Consider the following 14,059-nt stretch of genomic DNA (forward strand, 5'->3'; position numbering starts at 1 on the left):
AAATAACCTGTCACTTTTGCATTTTGCTTAGTCATATCCTGTGCAATCAACTCTAGAAAATATCTGGTATCTATTAATTCTCTAGAAGAAGTATGATCTTCGGAGAGAAATACATTGGTTAACATAACTTTCTCGTTTAAATCTTAATTCATGTTTGTTTAGCTTTTCCTCGCGTAATGAAGTAAGTCTAGGTTAGACCTTACTAGTTCTAAGGCTGTGAACGTTGTTGAATTAAAACTCGCATAGAGATGGAAGGGATAGGATGAAATCAAGTGAACAAATTCTAGTAAATTCGAAACCACTCAGTTTAGATCGAGGCATTCCACGATCTAAGCTGTCAAACGTCCTTGTGAAGGCAGTGAAATTACTCCCACTGATGAACTGAATTAGTTTTGCCACATTAGTTGTAATCTAAAAACCCACCATAAATCCGTGCTAACAATCAGATAGTCGTGTATTGTAATACAATGTAGAGTACAATAACATCAACATTATGTTAAGAATGTGTCCATAATAATAAAAATCAATAATGAGATTTGATATAAATTTCGGCTTTCACGGCAGCAAATGGAGTCATGTGGAAAGATCTAAGTCAGGTATCATAATTTTTACAATTAATAGTTGTAAGTCGTAAAGTCGAAAACAACACAGAGAAAATAACCTCAGAGTTATCATAGAGCTTTGAATATGCAAAGTACTAAGTTTATAATTCATCCAACACCAGCAGTATATGGAGTCATGCACAATTTTCTTTAATTATAGATATTGCGGTATAATCTTTTAATAGCTATATGGGAATCTGCACAGTGATTTATCATGCAAGGCAATACACCAAAGTCCACTTTTTGGAAATTACTTCCAAGGTTGGCATTGGATGAATACGATTGCACCTTCTCAATCCTACCTCTAGAGTTGTGGCTTAATTATGCTGAAGCACATTTGATGTATACGAAAACTTCAAGAATTCGACGTGGCATAAAGTTAGCGAGGTTTTGTTTATAGTTATGATCCATAATATAAAATATGGAGTGTATGGGTCTATTCTTGGTTTACATAAGTGTTAAGTTTTTTGTGTTAAGTTGTGATTAAGCATTTTAGAGCAAAATTTTGACTGTCTCTTATCAGTTGTTACCACAGAGTTAAATTTATCAAATTTTATCAATGATATTATTTTTCTTAGCACATTGTGAACTGCCCAAAAAAGAAAAATTTTCTATAAAGTTTTTCAATGGCAGTTTTCAACATAAAATTGAAAGATATCTATATAAAGCAGATAGAACAAGTACACAGATTCCAGTATCGCGGTTGTTGGATAACATACGATCTTGGTCACGAGGTTTCAAGTGCAAGCTCGTATAGAATATGCCAGATGCGCTTTTCAAACAATGAAGAAACTCATAGCAAATTCAGTATTGAGAAGTGGAAGCATTGACTCTTGCAATTTATGGTATGAAGCGGATTTTTGGACGGATCACGTTACCAATGATGAGGTGGTAAGAAAGTGCTAAGATGGAAACTGAGAAAGAAGTCTAGTAAAAACTCTAGTAATGGACAGGCATGGACACCCATTCATTATTAAGAACAGCACAAAATAGAAATTATTTTGCCGAAATTATCGCCAACCTTCAGAAATGGAGAAGGCACCTTAAAAAGGAGAATAGTCACTTTGCAGTGAAGTCAGGTACTTGGAGCTTCAGATGTAGCATCAACTCCAAATGGATAAAAGGTGGAAATCACAGCTACTCTGACTGCTACCAATCTGAGTATTGAATGACTTAAATTCGTCAAAATTAATAGTCCCAATTGCCTATTGGATTTGAAAATCGTGCTTTGTGGCTCTGCTCTGTGTGCTGAGAATGGCTCAGCTTGACTTCCAATTAGTCAGAATATCCACTAGTTATTTCGAATAGTATCCTTAGATGTTTTTGGTAGTACTCAATACTTTCCAATATCTCCACACATATTCATTTATTTCAACTCTTACTTAAATTCTTTCAAATAGCTCGAAAATAGTCTAAATTAGTCCGATTTTTTTGAATAGCTCGAAATTGTTCTTGGTACTATTTGCAAAAAACTGGATTTTGTTGGCATTTAAATCGTCACTAAATATAACACTTCCTTTCCATTTGATGACGTTAGGCAGTATTCCTTGATTACGTACTGGGAATGATTGGGTTAATTGGGGGAGAGGTATTCTTAATGGGCGAAATGCGTCAGATTGACGTCACATTCTAGCGGGATATTGGACTTATTTAATTGTTATTTTAAATTTGGTTAGCATTTGTTAATTAAGAAACCCAACAAATTATTCATCTTCCTTTTGAACTTATAATTTAATAATTAAATTTTCTGTTGAGACAATTTTAGTTCTTTTTATCCAATATCGAAACATTGAAGCCTGTTACCCATTAAAGATCAAATAATGTAAACAACATTGCCTCCCAAAAGTCATTAAAGGAGACGACAAGCTGTTCGCAAGCCGGTTGTAAAAGTAGTGTGTGCGTACTAAAATTACTATTCAAGAGTTGAGCGACGACGACGACGAGAGCTAACGTTTTAACGACGCGGTTTGCTGTATGCCATTGTGCCCTCTTCGGCTTCCGCCATCGTTACTCTTCGGCACGGTTTAACAGACCATGTATAAACGAAAACGGAAAGAGAAACACGAAAAGACATCGCAGGGCAAAAGGACTGTCAGTAGATAGCATCAAAACGCCGTAAACTAAATAGTAGTACCCAGCAGTATATACGTAACATCTACGGAACTTTATCGTTTGCGAGCTTTGACACTTAAATAGATGTGTGGAAAATACATCGACGACCAAGCAGTTTAACAGACACTTAAAGTTAAGCTAAAGAAGTAGTTAGAGATGTTTCTTAGATGAGGAAGACAAATAATTCAACATAAAAAATTTTTATTTGTTAAAAGACCAATTAGGAAATGTTCGTTACAGAAAATTTACTGACTTTTAAAAGAATTTTTATTTAATTATTGAACATCTTTAACCATCGCGCGTCGACTTCAGACGACGACTCATCTTGTGGCGATAAAAATCGTTATTTATCATCGGTCGTTGTCGTAAAACTTAGTGGTTAATCATCCACTAAGGGGAGGTCGTGGTCGAGAAGTTGAGAAAATAGTCGTCTTGTGTTAAAAATATCAATTAGTCCGAGTCGAAAAAAGGAGTCGAATCAAAAAAAACGAATTGTTGAAATTTGTTAATTCCCTTTTTTACAAATCGACGATTGTGGTTTTTTTACGGAATTAAATTTCTGAAGAGGCGTAGTAAAAAAATAAAAAAAGATGTCGTTAAGAAAAAAAAAGGAGGAAAAGAAGAGACAATAAAACAAGTGATGGTAGGTGGCTGAGCGGGTCCGTGGCCTGCTGCGACCGAGGAGGTCCCTCGCGTTACGTGACAAAACGACCATAAAGAATTGATCAAGATTAGGTTCCGGTGTGTTTTTAATTGTCCACTGGACCAAATTTTTTCAAGAAATATTGCGCTTCTTTTTGGAAATATGGACGAAACGAAAAGAAGAAGAAGTGATGGTGGTCCTACATCGTCTTCCTTCCCTCCTTTTTCAGTTTCTTCGGCCCGAGTGATTTTGCACGGGTGGCCGCGCTATCTACTCATTACATCGAGTAGACTTATTTTTAAGACAAAATCGACCCTCCGCTAACGACCTCCGCAACTCTTCTTCGTCTGGCTAAAGAAGAGGAACGAACGGGGCGACAAAAACCGAAAAGGACGCGTAGGGCACCACCACCGTACGCAGTTAAATCTCTCTCTTTCGTTTGGTACCGGTTTCTTTCCGCTTCACCGTTTCTTGTACGATAATTTGTACTGTTCTTGGAATTTGTCAGAAATGGTTATACTACAAGTCGATTACTTTTCGAATTTTTTTACAAATCCAGTTAACTATAAATTTATTTGACATTTGTCGTTATACCACTTTATATGCCATTTTATAAACTTTCTTTTTTAAGTTCTTTCAATTTAATTACAAAAGTTCATATTATAACATTGCTGTCTTCAATGCCGTGATCGCTTCAGCATGCGAAGACACACTGTCATAACAGTTGTCTGTAATATCCTCTTCACTTTCACTGCCATGTTGATCTCCAGACACTTCATGATTAATAATATCAATCATTCCGTGACATCAGATTCATCACAATCGTGAAAACCAGGAACTAACTAGATTAGACTGGATTTTACATTTTCAATCGTTTCTGCTTCATTTTCATTCTCTTCTTCTCCAATTTCTTTATGCTAACCATAGTTGTACCATTACTTTTAGGGTGTGTCCAAACATTATACGGAAGTGCGCGGCAGCAATACGCAGCACACAATTCTGCCACGTGCAGGTCTGATCATACCAAAAAATGTTTGCGCTTTAATATAATGTCCAAATATCGCGCGGCAACTGTTCGTTTTATTTCCGGCTTAGATCAGCTTGTTCCAGTTCCTCAACTACTGCTATAGCTTATATTTCTTCCTGGTCCTAATTCTGTTCCATCACTTGATTTTCTTTTTATCCAATTAGGTCTTCTGTTGTATTCGGGAAATATTGAATGATTGAGAGGAAACCTTTTTGTAGACATAAATAAATTTGAAATAAATTCGCTTTATATATGCTAAATAAAAAAAACAAATCCGCAATTAAAAAGTCACGTGGTAGCTGAACTTGCTATGTTTTGTCCTGTTGGTGCTTCTCCTTAGGGGGGCCCAGATCGATGCGTAATGCCTAGCGTACGCCAGCTATCAGATCGTCGGAAGTGATAGTGAAGGGTTTTTCCGTACTAAATTTCTCTGCTCAACAAGTTTAGTTATCATTTCGCCTGTAAAATAATATGTATCTAAAATGCATTTATAACACAGTTACAATACGTATTTAAAGCCGAGATTAATCGTAAATTATTTAATAGTAATAATTCTTATACTTTATACAAGTAGTTGACGCAAAGAAATTATAATTCTTTTTGTAGAAAAACACTTTACTCTTTACTGATATTCATCATTGCACGTGTTGTATGTAAACTAAGCGGTAACATACCGATTCTTGATGTAGTGTCTGGTGTCTAAGCAGTTCTGCTACATTGTACGGTAAAGGATTAATGTTTAACATCATTTTGACGTTTATGTCAAGTTAAACTTTATGTTGTACTTTTTGACTTGTTGTATCTTTAGACAATATACATATTTTAATGCATAATTTTGCATTCTCTAATTTTAATCTATTTTATATTTTGAACATAATTACATAATCTCCCTAATTTTAACCATAGCAATTTTTAAAATTAGAAATTCTGTCAAGTTTGGAAATGAAAAACGTTCGCGGAGTAGAGAAGCAGTAAAGTGTCGGGATGACATCGCGAAGAAGGGATTTACGTGTGACATCGTCGGTGACTTACGTCTATGTCACGCTGACGTGACTTATAAGTTTCTGTCGCTTATAACGAACCAGACGTTCCAACAACCAGCAAGAAAATGTACAAAAAAAAAGGTTTGCTTTTATTCTCTGATGTGTTGTGTTTAAGAAAGAAACGATAAAGATCAATAAGCTATAAAAGAATAACCAAACTGTTTTCTTGATATCACGATTATTGTGCCAACTCGACAAATGTTAATAAATATTTCGTCTTCGGCGTCGCGATTTACAAAAAGGAAAATTGATTATTGTTTGGGTTAAAAATTTATTAAAAAATAAGTCGAGGTTGATGATTTTTTTTATGACGTTGATATTTTTCTAGTTATTTTTTCTTTTGATTGGTTGGTTGGTATGTTTGTGTTAAAAAGTAAAACCGTCATCGGCACGGTATTCTTTATCCGGGGTTCATCTACAGCAGTTTTCGAACTTTTATCAAATTTGAATCTCGCCGTCGGGCAATTTATTCCGTCCGGCGGTCATCCATTAAGTTAACTAATGTATGTGTGTCGAACAAAAGGAGGAAAACGGCAAGAGACGCACACGGACACGGCACGCACAGGCACGCGAGATATGCAATATTCACACTCGGAGATTTTATGGCGTTTAATTTATTTTTTATTGCCGTCCGATCGGACCGACTGCGAACTCTCCTTCTTCTTCTTTAACTTCTTATTTTACCTTTTCTTCTCTTTCTTTACATTTCCTTTCATTCCTTTCGCTTTGTCGTTAACAAAATTGTTCGAATCTTAATTTTATTTAAACAACAATTTATTTAATGTTTATAACAAAAATTTCAATTTAAAACAATGAAATATGTCAAATGTCATTAGGATAAAATTAATAGTATTAAATTAAAAATGTCGACCAGGTAGTGAGACAACATATATGGGAAGCTTTAAACGAACTGGGGACAAATCCAAAACTAAGAAGAGCAATCAAAAGCGTATACCATACTGTAATGGGAAATGTTAGATTGATTGGAAAAACGTCACAAGAGTTCAGAATGCAAAAGGAAGTAAAACAGGGTGACAGTTTGAGCCCACTACTCTTTGTAGCATACAATGAACAGAATAATAAAGCAAGTCAAAAGACAGAGAAACAACCAAATATGGAATAACTGCCTACAAGATTACAGCCTACAAGACTACAGAACAAACGTAAGATCCTTCACATCACAAAGAAACTGGAGATATTGACGTAAGAATAGAGGGACAACGACTGGAGGTAGTAGAAAGTACGAACCATAATAAGTAAGGATGGAAAGATAGATCAGGAAATACACAACAGAACAGCAAAAGCAAGTGCAGTTTACTACCAAATAAACAACACCCTCTCAGACAAGAAGGAACTGAATCTTGCCGGAAAGCAAAAATACAATTATATAAAACCATCTATATACCCACACTTAATTATTGATCAGAAACTTGAACGATGTTGGACAAGCACAAATCGAAAATAACAGCAGCAGAGATCAAGTACCTACTAGAGTGGACTCACCTCCACTCGAGTCCAAGACCGACTGCTTGTCAGCAAAATACGTTTGCTCAAGAAATTACCTCACCTACATCAGTCCCACAGTAGTAGATGCGAATAAGACCTTAAAAATCTACACTGATGGCCCAAAAAGACGGAACGGGGCGGGAGCGGGGCTCCTTTCTCATCTTCGAATACGCCTCTCGGAACCTCGAGGTAAAAGTACCTCCGTCATACAAACGGAACTGACCACTATCAAACTTGCTGCTGACTATATTGTTGACTTCAACGAACGCGATAAGTGTTACACTATTTATACAGACAGTAGGCCATCTGTTTTAGCGTTAAGTTAACATTGCGCTAATAATGGACTGCCATCACTGTCAGCACTGGAAGAAGCCACGAAATCCAATCGTGTCACTATCCAATGGATCAAGGGGCACTCCGGCTCTACGGGTAACAAACATGCGGATAGATTAGCAACGCGTGCTGTCAGCAGAGTTCCCTGTGCACCCGAGCCGATAATTACCCCTTCTTTAGCTACTCATATCAACATGATCAAGCACATTACCCACAAAAAATTCCTAAACGCATGGGACAAAACCCTGGGCTGCTATCTTGCTAAGGATTTGTTAAAATATCCTTTGAAAATTATAGCTCAGTTTTTCGTAGGGCTTGGAAAAACGCCCTTCGGTTAGCCATAGGTCTCCTCACGGGACACTAAGCTAAAGAAGTACCTTCACAATTTGAAGCTTGCAAACTCTCCTCTCTGTCGAGCCTGTGAACAGGACGACGAGACCGCTAGACACATCTTGTGTGATTGCCCCTCTCTAGCAGACATCAGAATGAGTACCGTAGTAGCCGGGGAGGCATGGCTGACCACAGATGATATCAGGAACTCACCTCTGAGTGATCCGGTAAATCCCTAGGCTGGTTGATGTGAAAAGAGGTAATGTTGGGAGTAAAACAAGGGGTCCAACGCATGCACTCCCGTTTCCTTACATACATACATATATACAAGTACCTACGCAAGATATTGGGGAAAACCAGAAGAGGTAGGGTACGGAACTAGAAGAGGAAATATAGGAAATAGAGAGAAAACAACTAAGCTGGTATGGTCATATGGTTCGAATGAAAGAAGATAGAATACCTAAGAAAATCTTCAACATAGGGTCAGAAGGAAATAGAAAGCGAGGTAGCCCAAAAGCCCAATGGGAAGGAGAGACTGGGAAGATGATTGAAAGAAGAGGAAATACTCGCCGAAGTACCGGTTATGGCCGGCGATAAGAAGATGTATAAAAGAAATTAGAAATTTCAAAATAACAATGTAATGATACCATTCTGTGATTCTATTCTGTGTTATAGTCTTAATTAAAGAATGTACTCGTCGTTAGATGGTGTTTTTGTGACATCATCTACTAAATTGCGTTTTTACAAGCTGATGTAACCAAACAATTATCTTTATTCTTTTACCTAGCTGTGTTTAAAGAACTAAAAATGGTTTATCGCGAAGATAATCGACAGAATGACAACCTCATCTACTGAAAACTAAACCTCTTCCATATCCAACTGATTTAAGCGCTCTCAATGAAAACGGTTCATGTCTGTTTAACAGACATGTAATCTATCTATGTATCTCATATCATCAGTAAGTGTGCAGATGACCAATAATACGCTATAAATGTTTTAATGACTCTTGATCATTCATTTGAAGTACGTGAGTTGTATTTGGTGATAAATTCACAATTTCACAGGTGGGTTAAAATCGATTAGAGTGCAAAAAGCACAACATAAATTGATTGTTTGAAAATACTGTTTAACCCTAGGATTAAAATGACCAATTTAAAAAAAAAGATACTGTCATCCAAGCTTTGGAACTTGATTTTTAAATCACTGCTAAACCAGCTTTTCAACTTTTTAAATCTTTTGGATTTTCAGAACGTTTAATTAAGAAAGGCTTTATTAACTTACAAGTATTACCTGCATTTACACCCACAATCGCAGTTAATCCCTCGTCGTTGAACCCTTGAAACATGGGAACGTTTTTCCATCACAAGTTATATTCATACATTATACTTCGGCGCATACATATTGCATATTGTATATATCGCAATTACAGAACTCTTGAACATGCAACAGGCCTATTATTAAGGTATACTTGGGTACCAGTTGTTGCTGTTACATTTCAATTTCTTCTGCCTTATTCTTTACGAAAACTGGCCTTCATGATGAAATTTGGGCGAATACAAAGTTCTTGTTCCATATTTTTGGGATAAGTATGTTAATTTAATCTTTTTTTCTAATTTCACATAATCAATAAAGGTAATAATAGAATTAATAGTGGAAAGTATTTGATAAATCGCCCACGTTTTCCAAAGCTTGACTCTTTTGGATCGTCGTAGTCCTCGTTATGTTGTCGTTTGGGTCGTATGCGTTCACTTCTCGCCCAACGGCCCAGAGAGAAGAGAACGAGAATTATGGTCGTTGTCAAAAAGTTGAACGGCCATTTCGCCTTAGCGCTAAATCTCCACGTTCGATCGATCTTAATCTTCTACGGCGGCGACTTGACGCGCCCTTTTTTCACTCTCTCTCGGAGACCCCGCGCGCCGTTCGTTTTAAATTTATAAGCTCCGTCCGGCGGGCGTCGGGCGTGATCTATTGCGACCTGACGCCCCTCAAACGAGAGAGAACCAAACAACAGCTAAAACCCAACCGGAGAAGAGGGAACGTATAGTTTGTACTATGGTTGTGGTGAACGCAATAAAGTTCAGTTCGCTTATAAACATTTCGTTTCCTCAGAAGTGAACCGCCGACGTCTGTGTACTGGACGTGCTCGAACCCACTCACAACAATTGCCACAAATGAAAGGAGTTGAAAGGAACTTTGAAGGAGAACTAAATAGAAGGAATTGAAAACTGAAAACGGACTCTCGCATAACAAAACGATTTACAAAAAAAAAGCGAAACTATTTAACACAGAAATAACCTTAAGAAAGAGTTTAAAACCGTTAATATATCCATCAACCTCGATTTCTAATGATAATAATAATTAAGCTCGTGTTTGTTTAACTAAACGAACTTCCTTAAAGTTGGGGCCACGAAATAATAATAAAAAAGCTAAAGGCGTTAAGGAAAATAGACCTAAACGAGGCGCGGAGGTCCGTCCGAACATGTTAGAGGCCCCAACATGTGCAGACCAAATGGTCCGTTTCTTCTTCTTTGCGATCCGCCGCGGCGCTGCTCCTCCGGCTTTTTGTCTTTGGTCGTTTCGTCGTTCCAACGCCATTAACTTTCGGTTGACACTTGTTGTTTTCTGTGTTATTAAGGCTCACAAACCTATCCGGAGACACTCACCATACTTTTAGTATTTAATATTATAACTTAAAAAAGTATTACATTTTTTTCTATTTTACATACATTATACATTTTTAAAGTGTTTGAAGAATTTTCACTGCCAATTCTAATTATATACCAGGCTGTTGGAAAGTTGATGAATCTTTTTTGATTTCATTTTTTTTAATGATTAATTTTATAATTTTCATGTAATATTGTTTCAGTAGACTTTCGGGTGGAGATACAGCTTGTAGTCCTCAAAGTGGACATTCCTCGTCTACTTGCGGTTCACCTCCTGTGTCATCCGTTACGACGGCACAAGGAATCGTTGATAGTTTATCAACACCCACGGCAACGTCTTGCGTTACTTCTACACATTTACCAACGACTTGGTCACTTCTCTCAGATACATCCGGTAAGATACCACATTTCATTGAAATAAAAATCTTATTTGTGATTAAAAATTCAAATTTGTAGGTGTAAAAAGCGAAATTCGAAGCCCGGGACTTGCCGAAACTGAAATCACAGCCCTATCACAAGAAACATCAACGTTTTACACATCCCCCGTCGATTTAGGAAGCGTTTACGATAAAGATTACTCGCAACCGTATTCAGCACAACACTATTACAACACAATGCAACAAGCTTACGGATCAACTAATACGGCAGCGGCGGCATCCTACATGAATTCATCGACGTTTTATAATACACCTTCGTATCCGTATACTCCCTTAGGGCCAAGCAGGGCTCCAATTAACCCCGCTTGTAAAGCAACTAGTTCCGGTTACTTATCCTCACCTTATTCATCACCCGCGTCACCATTTCAAGCGAGTGGACACGCACAAAGTGGTCAATATTCAGCTTATACAAGTTATAGTGCCGCTGGGACATCGTCATTTGCACAAGGTTTTTCAACACAGGTAAATAGCAAGGTCTATAGAACATAAGGTTACCCAATACCGATTCTCCTCCTCTGAGAGGCAAGGTGGGTCAGTGACGTAGCTGGTTCTATGAACAACACAACACGATGCGAGGCTTAAATATTTTATGTAGACTGTACCACAGTATAGGCACGTATAGGCTATCTTTTATTTTGACTGTATCGAACCAGTGACGTCAATTTGCGGGGTAATAATCGATACTACAGAGGCATAGGGAATGAGGTAACCTTATGTTCTATAAACCTTGGGTAAATAGTACGAGTAAAAAAAAGTAATTTTTGTGATATTTTACCTTCGGAGTATTTTGGCTTTTAAGTACTTTCGTATTGGCTAAGGATTAAACTTTCGAATGAAATAGATCGAAATAATTGACAGTTCAAATTTTTTTGGTTATGTTTATGTTAATGAATATACCGCCATCTATTGAATTTAATTTGAATTAAAAAAATATCAAATTGCGTAACAAATATGATTTAATGAAAATATTTATGTTTTTTTAATTACATCTTACGTTTAATATCGCTTAGGGTGTGGATTACGGAAGTTATGGAGCTTATACAACTGATACACAAACGAGTCAGTATCCAACAAGTTATTACACGCCTCAAGGGTATTCTCCTTACGTGAGCTCGCCTAGTTCAACGGGAAGCATTGGAACGTCAAGTTATCAATTAGCTACAAGTTCACTGCCAGGTAAATCAGTTTTTAATTATAATACATGCTTTTGTAATCGTTTAATTTATTTTGATTCTGATTAGATGAAACGTGTATTAGATCAAATGACAAGTATGTCAGCTGTCAAAAAATCAAAACATAACCTATAGAAATAAATAAAAATTGAATTTATTAAATTATTAACTTAAAATTGGTTTATTTTAAATAAATAAATAAAAAAATAAATAAGAAATTTTTAGAATGTTATGTCCGTATAGCGATACTAGTGACAGTGAAGATGAAATAGAAGGTTATGTTTACCTTTATAAACATCTGTCAAAAAAAGTATTATTACTTAAATCTTGATTTTTACATTTTAGAAAGTCCATCAAATGGATTAACATTGGTTGATGGACCTCATTCCCCGCTAAAAGTAGATAATTCACGACGATCACGAGATTCTGCGGGTAGTATTAACACGGAACCTAGAGCACCGAGGGGACGAGGACGAAGAACAAACACTGTGTCACCTACAACCGCCGAATCTACAACAGACCGTGTATTTATATGGGATTTAGACGAAACAATTATCATCTTTCATAGTTTATTAACTGGTAGTTACGCTACAAAATTTCAAAAGGATCATCAAAATGTTGTACAACTTGGATTTAGAATGGAAGAAATGGTGTTTAATATGGCTGATACGCATTTTTTCTTCAATGACATTGAGGACTGTGATCAAGTTCATATCGATGATGTTTCATCGGACGATAACGGTCAAGATTTGACGAATTATAATTTTGCTAATGATGGATTTCAAACTTCTACAGCAACAACCGGAAATTTATGTTTAGCAACAGGTGTTCGTGGAGGTGTTGATTGGATGAGGAAATTAGCGTTTCGATATCGAAAAATTAAAGATACTTATAATAATTATAGAAATAGGTAACTAATTTTTTAATAACTTTGAATTAGCCTTATTAATTTAATCTTTTATAGTGTTGGCGGTTTATTGGGGCCATCAAAACGAGAACAATGGCTTCAATTAAGAGCAGAAATCGAATCAATAACAGATAATTGGTTAACATTAGCGAATAAATGTTTAACACTGATTAATTCAAGAAGTAATTGCGTAAATGTTTTGGTTACAACAACTCAATTAGTCCCAGCGCTTGCTAAAGTTTTATTATTTGGTTTAGGAGGTGTTTTTCCTATTGAAAATATTTATTCAGCAACTAAAATTGGTAAAAACATCCTTTATCATAGTAATATTTGATTTTAAATACTTTTTTTAGGTAAAGAAAGTTGTTTTGAAAGAATCGTGGCTAGATTTGGTCGAAAATGTACTTACGTAGTAATTGGTGATGGTCAAGATGAAGAGGCAGCAGCAAAATCCCAAAACTTCCCATTTTGGAGGATTACGAGTCACAGCGAAATCGGAGCACTTTATAACGCCCTCGATATGGATTTTCTATGATTAATAATAACAGAAATGACGCTGATATAAGAAAAGAAAATAAAATAGAACTCACCGATCCCAGTGAATCCAAGAAAGGTTAAAAACTGAAAAAAGAAAATAAACCTATCGTGTACATATATATATTTAAATTTAATTTAAATAAATAATACGAAATCAAACAACTAAAAAAAAATCAAGTAAATAAAAACGTTAAAATAATGTAACAAATTTTTTGTCGAGAAGAAAAGTGCAATACCCACACTGACATCTAACGGATGTTGGCTGAAACGTTTTAGGGTGTAGACAACTTGATTGTTAGTTTTGTAAACTTGGTTGTCTATACTATTAAAAAATAAAATTATTGATAACGTTTTCATTTTTATGTTTAAAATTTAAAACGTGCCAAATTAAGGAAGAAAATCGCTAACACTATTAAGGGTATTTTTATATCATTTCCCCACAACACAAAAGCACCGTAAAATATTAAAAGATATGGGAATCATAATCTAATACATTTCATTTTTATCATTTTATTTTCACCGTTTTGTTTCCGAAATCGAAGCGAAATTTTAATAAATGTACAAATAAAGAAACATGTCGTGGAATGAAATTCACAAAAACTATTTGAAAATAAATTGTATATAACAAAAAGAATTGTTTTATTTTTGATTAAATGTTAACAAAATCCGAATATTTCTAGTTCTAGGTGTAGTGTTAGTTCCACTTTTCGTTTAATAAAAACATACAACAATCCAACGCTGAATAAC

The 14,059-nt window shown here is 35.9% G+C and overlaps 1 protein-coding gene across 4 annotated transcripts in view; it reads left to right on the forward strand.

The window, feature by feature from the left end:
- Nucleotides 1-13,431, forward strand: part of LOC111423822 (eya transcriptional coactivator and phosphatase 2) — a 53,111-nt gene extending 39,680 nt beyond the window's left edge. For 2 of the 4 annotated variants that reach the window (XM_071198229.1, XM_071198231.1), the window contains exons 3-8: nucleotides 10,463-10,653; nucleotides 10,716-11,158; nucleotides 11,707-11,872; nucleotides 12,214-12,778; nucleotides 12,833-13,077; nucleotides 13,129-13,431. In XM_071198229.1, coding sequence (XP_071054330.1) covers nucleotides 10,463-10,653; nucleotides 10,716-11,158; nucleotides 11,707-11,872; nucleotides 12,214-12,778; nucleotides 12,833-13,077; nucleotides 13,129-13,310 — 1,792 coding nt within the window. In that variant the 3' untranslated portion in view covers nucleotides 13,311-13,431. The remainder of the gene's footprint in view (nucleotides 1-10,462; nucleotides 10,654-10,715; nucleotides 11,159-11,706; nucleotides 11,873-12,213; nucleotides 12,779-12,832; nucleotides 13,078-13,128) is intronic. The other 2 variants (XM_071198230.1, XM_071198228.1) reach the window with 1 other exon arrangement.
- The last annotated feature ends 628 nt before the right edge of the window (nucleotides 13,432-14,059 follow it).

This window comes from Onthophagus taurus, chromosome 7 (assembly GCF_036711975.1).
Source record: "Onthophagus taurus isolate NC chromosome 7, IU_Otau_3.0, whole genome shotgun sequence".
Classification (NCBI taxonomy): Eukaryota; Metazoa; Arthropoda; class Insecta; order Coleoptera; family Scarabaeidae; genus Onthophagus; species Onthophagus taurus.